Source organism: Somniosus microcephalus, chromosome 4 (genome assembly GCF_052327205.1).
Source record: "Somniosus microcephalus isolate GS21.2 chromosome 4, FLI_Smic_1.0, whole genome shotgun sequence".
In the NCBI taxonomy this organism is placed as follows: Eukaryota; Metazoa; Chordata; class Chondrichthyes; order Squaliformes; family Somniosidae; genus Somniosus; species Somniosus microcephalus.
In genome coordinates, this window is record NC_140990.1 from 253,686,317 (window position 1) to 253,700,344 (window position 14,028).

Below are 14,028 nucleotides of genomic sequence, written 5' to 3' on the forward strand. Positions count from 1 at the left end.
ATTCCACCGCAAGAACAGGATACTCGAGAAAGGCACTATCCAGTCAGGATTAGGAAGCCTCCTCAAAGACTGAACTTATAAATGATTGTTTCAGTTGATGTATATAGTACCCAGAAAATTGTAATTGTAATTAGTTATTATTTAGTTGTGAAATGAATGTTATGTACTGTTTATCTAAAAGGGGAGGAATTGTTGTGTATGTACCTTTAAGGGAAGAACTGGTTTTAGACTGCAGTACCGGCAGTGACCACCCCTGTATAAAAGGCCCTAGCAGGCTTCTGTATTTCAGTCTGACGTTACCCGCCGTTCAGTAATGTACCTGTTAAACTGTTCTCCCGAAGTCCGTGTATTATTGAGGCGCGGACTTTACATTTACCATTCAAATGAAAAAGGTCCATACCAACCTTTTGCCATGGTGCTGTTGGTAAGTCAGCTACTATCATTGGTTCCTTTGCTTGTTTGCTTTGTTGCTTCTGACATGTCTCACATTTGCCTATCATGTTCTCAATGTCCTTACTTATGCCAGGCCAATAAACAGTGTCTCTTGCTCTCCTTTTGCATTTTTCATTTCCGAGGTGTCCCTCATGAATCCTTTTGAGCATGTCTTGACGCAGAGCCTGTGGAATGACTATTTTGTTCTGTTTTAGTAATAGTCCACTTGCGACACTCAATTCTGACCTTATGTGATAGTATTTTGGACAGGAACCTTTTGGCCAACCATGATGAATGTTCTCTGTTACTGTTTGTAACACTGTATCTTTTACTGTTTCTTCTGCTATTTGCTTTGATTTTGTGTCTGACACAGGCAGCGCAGCAGTGACCATACTCACATGAACATCCACGTCTTCCTCAGTAGAGCTCACATGACTCATTGTGGGTGCTCGGGATAGTGCATCTGCTAACACTATGTGTTTGCCTGGTGTGTAGATCAGTTCAATGTCATATCTTTGCAGCTTCATCATGAGTCGTTGAATCATTGGAGACATCTCATTCAGATTTTTTTTATGATGGCAACCAGTGGGCAGTGGTCTGTTTCAACTGTGAAGGTGGGAAGTCCATATATGTAGCCATGGAACTTTTCTAGTCCAACTACCAAGCCTAGACATTCCTTTTCAATCTGGGCGTATCGACACTCAGAATCAGTCATAGACTTGGAAGCATAGGCAACAGGCTTCCAATCTTCACCCTCTGCTTGTAGCAAGACCGCGCGCACCTAGGCCATCTTTTGATGCATCCGTTGACACTTTGATTCTCTTTGTTGGGTCAAAGAAGGTGAGTACAGGTGTGGCTGTCAGCACTGCTTTGAGGTTCATCCACTCTTGTTCATGCCTTTCTGTCCATGCGAACTCATTTGTTTTATGGCAGGTCTCGCAGACAGGCTGTCTTGGCTGACAAGTTAGGAATGAACTTTCCAATGAAGTTTATCATCCCCATGATGCGTAGCACTCCTTTTTTATCAGTGGGTTGGGGCATGTTGAGTATGGCGTTTACTTTTTCCATATCTGGCTCTATTCCTTTACCAGATAGATTATCTCCTAGGAACGTGACTTCCTGGACGCCAAACTGACACTTGGCTTTGTTGAGCTTCAGTCCATTCCGGCGTATGCTCTGTAGCACTTTAGTCAGTCTCTCATTGTGTTCTTTCAGTGTGGAGCCCCAGATGATGATGTCATCAACATAGACCCGAACTCCTTCCAGACCTTCAATTATGTGTTCCATCGCTCTATGAAAGATTTCAGATGCAGATATTATCCCGAAAGGCATTCTGAGGAAACAATACCTGCCAAATGGTGTGTTGAAGGTACAGTATTTGGTGCTCTCTTCATCCAGTTTTAGTTGCCAAAATCCTTGTGAGGCATCGAGCTTTGTGAAGTATCTGGCACCTGACATTTCACTGGTGATTTCTTCTCGCTTGGGAATCTGGTAGTGTTCACGTTTTATGTTTGCATTTAAGTCCTTTGGATCCATGCATACTCTTAAATCATTGTTCTTTTTCTTTACACATACCATGGAGTTAACCCAGTCTGTTGGCTCTTCGACTTTCCTGATGACTCCTAGTATGGTCATTCTGTCCAGTTCTTTCTTGAGCCGGTCACGCAGGGGTGCTGGAACTCTCCGTGGAGCATGTACCACTGGCTGAGCATCCTCCTTTAGCTGGATCTTGTAAGTGAATGGTAGAACTCCAAATCCTTTGAACACATCCTGGAAATTACTCACTACAGAATCCACCGAGTCATCTGGTCTGCTTATGGCACAGTTTATACGGTAGACTCTCTTGACCAGTTCTAAGTCCTCACAAGCTTTGTCACCTAGTAGTGAATGAAGTCCTTCAGCCACAACAGAAAACATGAGATGATGCACTTTGTCTTTGACTGTCACTTTAAGTCTGCATACACCTAAGCTATCAATTTTCTGTCCATTATAGTTCTTCAGTAGTACTGACTTTTTCTGTATTTTGGGCTTTTCTTTCATATTTTTAATGTCACTCATACTGATTAAGTTTGCTTTTGCCCCAGTGTCTAGTTTCAATGTAACTAATGCTCCATTTACTTGCAGTGGCATCATCCATTTGTCCTCTTTTACTGCATTAACTTTATGTTCAGCATTGTCCATTCCTGAGGGCTGCACATTTTCTGTATCCTTTTCTATATTGTCACATGACACCATTCCTACAAAAAATGTCTCACTTAAATCAGTGTCCTCAATCACATTGACTTGTTGCCCTTTCTTTGTTTTTACTTTTGAAAAGCATTGTTTGGCAAAGTGATTCTTTCCATTACATTTTGTGCACATTTTTTCAAACGCTGGGCATTGTCTTGACTGGTGCTGGTAACCACAGGGTTTACAATTTAAAATTCCATCATCCGATTGCTTTGCATTTCTGTTCTGCCCACGTTTCTTTCCCTTGTAGGACACAGCTTCGACAGCACCACAGTCACTCATTACAGTCACATCATTATTAATTTCACTGAAAGTCTTTGCGTGCTGTTGAGCTAGCTCACTGGCATGGCATATTTTCACAGCATTCTCCAATGTTAGTTCGGTTTCTCTCAACAGATGTTCCCTGACCTTTTTATCATGAATACCAAACACAATCTGGCCACGAATCATGGATGATTTCAGTTCAGAGAAATTACAAGTCTGTGCTTTCAGTTTCAGATCGGTCACAAAGCTATCAAAAGTCTCATTTGCTGCTGTGTCCGTGAACAGAACACGCACCTCTCATAGGTCTCGTTCTTTTTGGGAGAACAATGTGTATCAAACTTCTTTAGCACATCGTTCATTTTTTCTCTGTCCTCCTCTTGATCAAATACAAACGTATTAAATACCTCTATCGTCTGCGGGCCTGCAACCGTGAGCAGTAACGCTATTTTCCTTGCGCCTGGCATCGTACCGAACCCGATGGCGGCAATGTAGAGTTCGAATTGTTGTTTGAAAGTCCGCCAATTGCAGTCAACATTCCCCATGAGTTTCAAACCCTCCGGTAGCTTCAAATTCTCCATGTCGCGTTTCACAATATTCAGCAGATATTACCAATCCTGGTACCATGTTATGTTCATAAATAAATAGACGTTTTCATTATGAACAGCTAGCTTGAGCTAGTCATTTGTTCAGCCATGTGGGCTAGTGTACAGGCATCCATCTTGACTACTGCCTTGTGGGTAGCCCCCTACTAAACATACAGCTCCACCTAGTGTACCATTCTAGAATGACATGTTACTGATCATTACACTAGGCACTTGGTCTAAGCGTTGAACAAAGCTTTAATCAAATGTTTTATAACATGGAGGTCTAGTTGTGTCCTTCACTAGTTTCTGTTAAGAATGTCTTGCGCAAGCTGGGCCCATGCCCGAGTATTTATACTCTCCCTGGACAGCGCCACCCATAGGCCGCTCAGTACTGTATTATTTCATAAGTCTTTCTTTCGTGAATGACTGATTCATGTCAATCAGCATCTCCCCAGGTGAAAGTATATGAGCTCGTGCATGGGAGTGAAAAAGCAAGTGATGCAGGTTTTTTGGCAGAGGAGCATGGAGCAGGTTATTTGTCTAGGAAGTCATAGGTGGCCTTCACATTAACTTCCTCTCCCTCTTCATCATTCTCCTCACCTTTGCCTCATAATCAAAGAAGAAGGAATTATGTCTCTCCTCCACCTCCTTATCATCTTCATCCCATTCGTCATCTCAACCTGCACATTGCTGTGGTAGAACTTCAGGAAAGGAAGGTATAAGCTAAGAATGGGTGTGCATTATCCTCTTGAGTTTAAGGAGAAAAAGGAGGTAGATGGCCGTTGCTGTGTGCTGCTTCATGGGAATTCTGTGGCAACAGCGTAGGTGTGCACCTATTAATCTGGTGCCAATGTATGCTCCTTATCTCACCATGTACTATGGCAGAGCAGAGTGCCTCCCCATCAGCTGCAAGGCCTGCTCCTCAGAGATCCTTAATGTCAAGGATGTCCTTTCCAGTCCACAAGAGTCACCTGCAACAGATCGAGTGAATTAGGTAAAGGGTGACAATTGAAGATTGTCTCCCAGTGGCATCAGACAGCTAATATAAAGTGAATGAAAGGGTTTCAGCTTGTGCATGCAAGTAAGTGCTGTTAAGGGGAGGTGGGTACACATACTACAAAATCCTCAGTTCCTGCGCCTTCTAATCATAGTGCATTGTAAAGTGTTAGTTGTACAGTCCTTAATTTTAGAGGGTGAAGTGTGAACTGGTGCTCAAGGAAGGGAAGAGAGAATAGCCAGTGTGTCACCTTGCTCACCCTAATCAGGTCGTTGAACTTCTTGTAGCATTGGATTGCAATTTGGGGTGTGAACTTTGGCACTTAGTGCCACTGCCACCTCTGTCCACCTGGTATGAGAATCGTTTTGGGTTTTTTCCAAAGCAGATCCAGCAGTCTTTGTCCTCTGTTGTATGCCCTTGAGGGAGGGTTCAGAGGTCAGTGTTGGTGAAATTGTGAACTCTTTTTCCTCATTGAGATGCTCTTGCCCATTTTCCAGCTGTGTATCAGATGCTCCAGTAGCAAACCTTATTGAAGAGTACAGATGGTGAACTCAGTGATCCAAATACTTTCCTACTTACCTGCTGTATCCCCAGCCTGCTGCTGCAATCTTCAGCCAGACTTGGCATTTTAAAGGCTGCAATCTAGTTTCCAATCACCCCGAGCACAAGACTCCCATTTTAATACAACAACAACTTGTATTTATATACCTCCTTTAACGTAGTAAAACGTCCCAAGCTGCTTCACAGGAATGTTATCAAACAAAATTTGACACCGAGCCACATAAGGAGACATTAGGACAAAAGCTTGGTTAAAGAGGTAGGTTTTACTGAGCGTCTTAAAGGAGGATAGAGAGGCGGAGAGGTTTACGGAGGGAATTCCAGAGCTTGGGGCAGCTGAAGCACAGCCGCCAATGATGGAGTGTTTAAAATTGGGGATGCACAAGAGGCCACAATTGAAGGAGCGCTGAGATCTAGGAAGGTTGTAAGGCTGGAGGAGGTTACAGAGATTATAGGGAGGAGCGAGGCCATGGAGGGATTTGAAAACAAGGATGAGAATTTTTAAATCGAGGCTTTGCCGGACTGGGAGCCAGCGTAGCCCAGCAAGCATAAGGGTGATGGGTGAATGGGATTGTCGTAAAAACCCATCTGGCTCACTAATGCCCTTCAGGGAAGGAAATCTGCCATCCTTACCCGATCTGACTTCAGATCCACAGCAATGTGGTTGACTCTGAACAGCCCTCTGAAATGGCCTAGCAAGGCACTTGAGGGCAATTAGGGATGGGCAATAAATGCTGGTCTTGCCAGCGATGCCCACGTCCCGTGAACTAATAAAAAAAAAGGGACTTGGTGCGAGTTAGGAGGTGGGCAGCAGAGTTTTGGATGAGCTAAAGTTTATGGAGGGTGGAAGATGGGAGGCCGGCCAGGAGAGCGTTGGAATAGTCAAGTCTAGAGGTAACAAAGGCACGGGAGAGGGTTTCAGCAACAGATGAGCTGAGTCTGGCGATGTTATGGAGGTAGAAGTAGGCGGTCTTGGTGATGGAGCAGATATGTGGTCAGAAGCTCATTTAGGGGTCAAATACGACACTAAGGTTGTGAATGGTCTGGATTTTACACAGAATTTGTGCTGGAGATCCTCCAATGGATATGGCAATGAGTACAGAGCATCAAAGGCCACAACTCTTGACAGGCTGGCACAAATCCAGGGCAGCTGATTGTGTGGAATTTTGAGAATGATAAGTTTGTGTTTACTGATGGTTTCGTATTCTGATCAAAACTTGGAAGCGCAGTCTGAGTTTAGATAATACGAGCTGCTAATACTTCTTGTTCTGTAACTGCCTAGTCTGTATTCCATTTCTGTCTGTTCATAGGTGGATATATTTTCCTAAGTGTTAAAGAAAGGCTTTCCAATGCAGCCATCTGATTTACTAATAACAAAATGGCAGTTTACATCATTAAGGCATAGCAACACAAACAATGTTATCAGCAACTGCAAGCTGCCTGCAAATTTTCAAGCCACATCATGCAGAACCATATGTAGGTGCCTGCTCTTGTTCATGGGTAATAAATGCTTTATCCTCAGCTTCCAATTATGGCAGCAAATAGCTGCTCAGTGTGACAAAATGGAAATGGTGTTTAGATGCCTAGTTGCTAGATTGCAGCAAATGGCTGCAACCTATGGTTAATGTAGTGACACTAATGAATTCTGAGAATTAATTTTCAGCTAAGAAAGCCTGATGAAGGCTGCCAGAATGTCAAACAAGATAAGCGATTGATTGTCACTGGTGCTTGAGTTTATTTGTTTTTTGCTGGTTGGTGATTGTTTCTGACCCCTCAGATTGGGAGGTGGTGGTGTGAGCTACATCATAAGCTGTCTGGCTGATGTCAGGTATTAACAAAACAAATTAATAATTACATACTACATAATTTAAATCTACAGTTGCATTTCGTTAAAGTAGAGCCCATAAACTTCATTTTTTCCATAACGAAAACGTAATTTTTCAATGAATAATATTAGAATGAAATAATAAAAACAATTTTATGACATTCACTGAATCAGAAATGTAACTGGTAATTTTGCAATATGTATAGCAATGCAGGAATAGATAGCAAATTAATATAACTTACTTTTTATGTACTGCCCATTTTATACAAGAAACATTGCTAAAGATCAGGTCTTTTTTATTGAATATAATTATGTCTCAAATGTTTGTACGTCCTTTAAACATTAGCCATGGCAGTCAGTAGTTGGAGGCTGTAAAATAAATTGATTGGAAAAAGAAGCCAAATTATTAATTGCTCTGCTTGAGTGGACTTGTTGATATGTATTATCAAATGCATGGAAAAGGTAGATGAGATAAGTCACCATTTTTACAGCTTTACTGTGGCAAGCTGCCGTGTACAATAATGAGTGCAAACTGCACCCAGCAAACCCTGCTTACATCACTGCCAGAAAAAATGCAGAAATAAACGTGTAAGATAGTGGCAACCAACACATAAACTGTAGCTGTAGTGCACATAGAGGATTATGTGGAATCTCCTTAGAGGGATAGGGTGTTAGAGTGATTGTGAAATTGGGCTAAACAAAGGAGCAACCAATGATGCTAGCTGCTTATCACTTGCCGGTACAATCGTAGTTCAAGAAATGATGTTTTAACTCTCCTTTAATGGTAGGTGAAGCTTATATAACTTTATAAATCTTATCTCTTTCTACATAACATCATGCTTTTTACATCTGTGCTTGACTTTCCACCATTACCTGAAATAAAAAGCCATAAGCGCATGATATAATAATTAAATCAGTAGTAAAGCTTGCAGTCTACTATGACGTTTTATTCTATTTTGTTAAAAGGATTTTGTAACATTTGTGAAAAAATGGTGGATTGCCTTTTTCCTATTTTAAGCAGCTGTCGAATAAGACAAAAAAAAATCAGTGGTAAATCAATGATCTAACTTCCAATTTATTTGTTTAATATGCAAGCAGCCTGTAAGCAACACTAATGTTCCAAGCTATTGATCCAAGTTGAAATTTCTGAACTATTAAAATTATTTTGGCTTTTGATATTTTGCAATCTTTGATTCTTCATAGTTTTGGGCTCTTAGATACAATTTCTGTCCATTTTAATTCATCACTACGCTTCACTAAAATGTTAAAATGATGAAAGCAGACATTTATCCTTCCCAAAATTCTTGCAGGATTTTGCAATTGTTTCATATGGGTTTATTTGATCATTTAAGAACACAAACATTTTTACTATTAAGCACCAAGAAGAATGCGATCAGATAGTGTACAGCTTTGTATTGTGTGTTCTCTGTTTGTGCAAGATATTTGAATAATATGATTGTTCCTGCACTGATTATACAGTATTTAAACTACATGCCTGTTCAATATTTTTATTTGTCATTTCCCCCCCCCTTTCTCTAGATGTCTGATTAAGGACTTTGAAAGGCGTCCATTGGTTACATATTTGTTGGAACACCCATTTATTAAGCAAGCTCATGGGCAAGATTTAACTCTACAGCAGGAGCTCGCGAATCTGATCAAAGTACAGCAACAGGACTGTCCAGCAAAAACTAGGTATGACACAATAGTATCAATATAATAGTTTTAACAGAGATATTTTGGAATTTAAAACCATGAGCAGTAACCAAAAATACTATATAACGGAACAGTTTCATAATGCAGGTAATACAAGTGTGTTGCCAAATAATTCATAATATTGTGATTATTTATAGCAGAATATAATCCAAGTCAGTCATAGAAATGTTATTTCCTAAAGTTAATAAATGTACAAGTCTCTATATTGTTTGCATTCGTTCTATATGTCCATTGGTGTAGGAAGTTTTTGTTTACAGGTTGTTTTGCAATTCTTGGAAATGGCCAGTGAGTGGCAGGATGCAGCTATTGTTTATGAAGGGTTTTTGGTAAAATAATTTTAAACCACAGTACATGATATCGTAATATACTCAAGCTTTCCTTTTGAGAAGTTTTATTCCTTGGTTTGTAGTAACCATTCACATTTATCACTACACATAGATGTAAGACCTGTGCTTTTATTTGCTTAGACTGCTCAACAGACTTTCAGCAAATATGGGGGCACCCAGGGCAGGTAGCCAGAATAATCTAAGAGCGATTCAACAACCTCAGCTTGGTTGAAATATAGTGAACAATGCACCCAACAAAGAAAGGATACACTTTCTAATCAAACCCACACAAAATATACTCCAGAATTGAGGAGAAAATAATCACAGATGTACCTAATCAAGGGCTGCTGTATAGGGTCAACGTAATCTCTGGCCTTGCACCAAATCTCCTCCTCTTAGGCAGTCCCTCGGAACCGAGGATGACTTGCTTCCACACTAAAAGTGACTTCTCAGAGCGGAATTGAGTAGAGTGGATTGGGAAAATAGATTAAAGGGTAAGACGATACATGATCAGTGGTGTACATTTAAGGAGTTATTTTACAACTTCCAAAAAATATATATTCCACTGAGAAGAAAAGGGTGTAAAAGAAAAGACAGCCATCCGTGGCTAAGTAAAGAAATTAAGGATAGTATTCGACTAAAAACAAGGGCATATAAGGTAGCCAAATCTAGTGGGAGGATAGAGGATTGGGAAAACTTTAAAAGACAGCAAAAAATAACAAAAAGATTGATTAAGAAAGGGAAGATAGATTATGAAAGTAAATTAGCAAAAAATATAAAAACAGATAGTAAGAGTTTTTATAGTTATATATAAAGAAAAAGGGTGGCTAAAGTAAATGTTGGTTCCTTAGAGGACGAGACCGGGAAATTAATGGTGGGAAATATGGAGATGGCGAAAACACTGAATGAATATTTTATATCAGTCTTTACAGTGGAAGACACTAAGAATATCCCAACACTGGACAAACAGGGGGCTAAAGCGGGGGAGGAGCTAAACACGATCAAAATCACTAAGGAAGTGGTACTCGGTAAAATAATGGGACTCAAGGCGGATAAATCACCTGGACCTGATGGCTTACATTCTAGGGTCTTGAGGGAAGTGGCGGTAGGGATTGTGGATGCATTGGTAATAATTTTCCAAAACTCGCTGGATTCGGCAAAGGTCCCGGCAGACTGGAAAACTGCTAATGTAACACCCTTATTTAAAAGGGCAGTAGACAGAAGGCTGGAAACTATAGACCGGTTAGCCTAACATCTGTGGTAGGTAAAATTTTGGAGTCCATTATTAAGGAGACAGTAACAGGACATTTGGATAATCATAATTTAATAGGACAAAGTCAGCATGGTTTTATGAAGGGGAAGTCATGTTTGACAAATTTGCTGGAGTTCTTTGAGGAAGTAACATACAGGGTGGATAAAGGGGAACCAGTGGACATAGTGGCCTAGAAATTCAGTTGGCGCTGCGCCAGGGCTTTAGCGCCGGAAAGTTAGCGCCGGCGCTAAGTCCCCCTGCGCGCGCCAAAAATTCAGTAGCGCTGTGCCCAAACGGCTGCCGGTGCTACTGAAGGGTGTTTGCGCCTGAAAATGGGCGCTACCTGCCGCATTGCGGCGCTATTCCGGCGCTGCGGCGCCCGATGCAGTGCGGCAGGCTCGGGAAGTGCAGGCCTCCTCCTTCAGTTAAGGAGGAGCTGCCTGCACCCGCCCGCTGGCCGGTAAAATCTTCACAAAAATGAGCCCGGCACCTCGGGGAAGTGCCGGGCTCGCAGCCCAGAAGCATCTGTTCCGCGGGGGGGGGGGGGGTGGAGGAGTCCGGGGAGGGAGGTGCGGGCAGGCGGCCGGCCGCCGCGCGACCTTAATGCGCCGGCGCAAACTCCTGTAAGACTCGGTTGCCAGAGTCTTAGTTGCGGCTGCCATGGGTGAGGCGGCCGCAACTCAATTTCGGCGCTGGGGCCCGTCACCACGGCAACCGGGACGCTGCGCACACCGATGACGTCATCGGTGCCGGCGCAGCGCAACCGGTCTACCTCCGATGGTAGGACCCCAGGGAATTTCTGAACCAGCTGTAAGTCCAGCGCAATGACCTCTAGCGCCGCAAAATGGGCGCAAAGCCCACTCAATTTCTAGGCCAGTGTATTTAGACTTCCAAAAGGCATTTGACAAGGTGCCACACAAAAGATTATTGCTTAAGATAAAAAATCACGGGATTGGGGGTAATATTCTGGGATGGATAGAGGATTGGCTATCTAACAGAAGGCAGAGAGTTGGGATAAATGGTTCATTCTCAGACTGGCAATCAGTAACTAGTGGTGTTCCGCAGGGGTCAGTGCTGGGTCCCCAACTCTTTACAATCTATATTAACGATTTGGAGGAGGGGACCGAGTGTAACATATCAAAGTTTGCAGATGATACTAAGATGGGAGGGAAAGTAGTGAGTGAGGAGGACATAAAAAACCTGCAAGGGGACATAGACAGGCTAAGTAAGTGGGCAGAGATTTGGCAGATGGAATACAATACTGGAAAGTGTGAGGTTATGCACTTTGGCAGGAAAAATCGTAGAGCAAGTTATTATCTTAATGGCAAGAAACTGGAAAGTACTGAAGTACAAAGGGATCTGGGGGTCCTGGTGCACGCAACTCAAAAGGTTAGTATGCAGGTGCAGCAAGTGATTAAGAAGGCCAATGGAATGTTGGCTTTCATTGCTAGGGGGATAGAATATAAAAATAGGGAGGTATTGCTTCAGTTGTACAAGGTATTGGTGAGACCGCACCTGGAATACTGCGTACAGTTTTGGTGTCCATACTTAAGAAAGGACATACTTGCTCTCGAGTCAGTACAAAGAAGGTTCACTCGGTTAATCCCGGGGATGAGGGGATGGACATATGAGGAGAGGTTGAGTAGATTGGGACTCTACTCATTGGTGTTCAGAAGAATGAGAGGCGATCTTATTGAAACATATAAGATTGTGAAGGGGTTGGATCGGGTGGATGCGGGGAGGATGTTCCCGATGATGGGTGAAACTAGAACTAGGGGGCATAGGCTTAGAATAAGGGGCTGCCCTTTCAAAACTGAGATGAGGAGGAACTACTTCACTCAGAGGGTGGTAGGTCCATGGAATATGCTGCCCCAAAAAGCTGTAGAAGCTACATCATTACATAAATTTAAAACAGAAATAGACAGTTTCCTAGAAGTAAAGGGAATTAAGGGTTACGGGGAGTGGGCTGGAATTTGGACATGAGTCTAGGTTCGGATTGGTCATGGCCCTGTGGGTAGCGGAGCGGGCCCAGGGGCCGTGTAGCCTGATCCTGCTCCTATTTCGTGTGTCTAATTCTGTTAGATTCAGGAGATGGTTCTGTGATAGCGGATTGGCGGTTAGGATCAGATCAGCCATGATCTTATTGAATGGCAGAGCAGGCTCGAGGGGCCGATTGGTCTACTCCTGCTCCTATTTCTTATGTTCTTTTGTTCTTATGATTGATGAGTCCAATGCGGGACCTACAGTCTCTGTCACAGGTGGGGCAGATGGTGGTTGAAGGGGCGGATGGGTAGGGTGCTTGGGTTGACGTGCACTCCTCCCGCTGTTTGCGCTTGGTTTCCGCTTGCTCCCGGCGAAGAGACTCGAGGTGTTTGGCGCTTTCCCGGATGCTTCTCCTCCACTTTGTGCGGTCTTGGGCCAGGGATTCCCAGGTGTCGGTAGGGATGTTGCACTTTTTCAAGGAGGCTTTGAGGGTGTCCTTGAAGCGTTTCCTCTGCCCACCTGGGGATCTCCTGCCGTGTCGGAGCTCCGAGTAGAGCGCTTGTTTTGGGAGTCTTGTATCGAGCATGCGGACGATGTGGCCCGTACATCGGAGCTGATCGAGTGTGGTCAAAGCTTCGATGCTGGGGATGTTGGCCTGAGCAAGAACACTGACGTTGGTGCGCCTATCCTGCCAATGGATTTGCAGGATCTTGCAGAGGCAGCGTTGGTGGTACCTCTCCAGTGCTTTGATGTGCCTGCTGTACATGGTCCATGTCTCTGAGGCATACAGGAGGGCGGTATCACTGCTGCTCTGTAGACCATGAGCTCGGTGCCGGGTTTGAGGTCCTGCTCTTCAAACACTCTTTTCCTCAGGTGACCGAAGGCTGCACTGGCACACTGAAGCTGGTGTTGGACTTCGTCGTCGACGTCTGTCCTTGTTGACAGTAGGCTCCCGAGGTATGGAAAGTGGTCCACGTTGTCCAATAGCTTTATTTGAAATCACAAGCTTTCGGAGCGCTGCTCCTTCGTCAGGTCAGTGGCTGCTGCCAAGGTCTGCGCATGCTCCTGGTGTTGTGTGACTTCCTACATTTGTCCACCCCAGTCCAACACCGGCATCTCCACATCACGTTGTCCAAGGCCTTGTTGTGGATTTTGATAATTGGGGAGCAGTACTGTGTGGCGGGGGCAGGTTGATAGAGGACCTTTGTCTTATGGATGTTTAGTGTACGGCCCATGCTCTCGTACGCTTCGGCGAATGTGTTGACGATGATTTTGAGTTTGACCTCCGAGTGTGCGCAGATGCAAGCGTCATCTGCATACTGTAAATAGCCAAAAACCAACTACTCTGAGAAACCACCAAAGTCGCGCTTAAAGAATAGTGGGACTAGAAATCCTGCGTGAAAGATGAGAATCAGAGATCAATGTGTACAACCCATGATGGAGGCTAGAGGTAAACTAAACAGCCTGTTGTCAGTGGGAGCAAAAAATACTCCCCTGATTCACAAGTACAGAATATTTTGAACAAGGGGATAAATCAAAGAATTTCTTTGCATATACTTTGCCACAACAAGCACAGAGCAGAATGCAGAGGGTAAATTGACATCAGGCTCTTATGAGATCAACAAGGTGTTTGTGGGCCTCAACACCTCACCCAGGACACTCCTCAGGTACCATTCTAACCATCATAGAGCTGCTGGGGTGGCACTTTGCATCGCCATTCTAGTTGATGAATGGGTCTCATTTTAGCAATGTTCTGCTGATGAGTTTGGCAGTCAAACTGAGGTTGTGAGCCATAGAAGCAAGGGGCTTGATTTTAAAAGCCCTGAGGAGGTGGGTTTGGAGGCGGGTCTGTTGGGAAAATCGGG

The 14,028-nt window shown here is 43.5% G+C and overlaps 1 protein-coding gene across 9 annotated transcripts in view; it reads left to right on the forward strand.

The window, feature by feature from the left end:
• Nucleotides 1-14,028, forward strand: part of myo3b (myosin IIIB) — an 884,551-nt gene that overhangs the window by 260,530 nt on the left and 609,993 nt on the right. For all 9 annotated transcript variants that reach the window (XM_085986241.1, XM_085986242.1, XM_085986237.1 and 6 more), the window contains one exon: nucleotides 8,429-8,581. In XM_085986241.1, coding sequence (XP_085842367.1) covers nucleotides 8,429-8,581 — 153 coding nt within the window. The remainder of the gene's footprint in view (nucleotides 1-8,428; nucleotides 8,582-14,028) is intronic.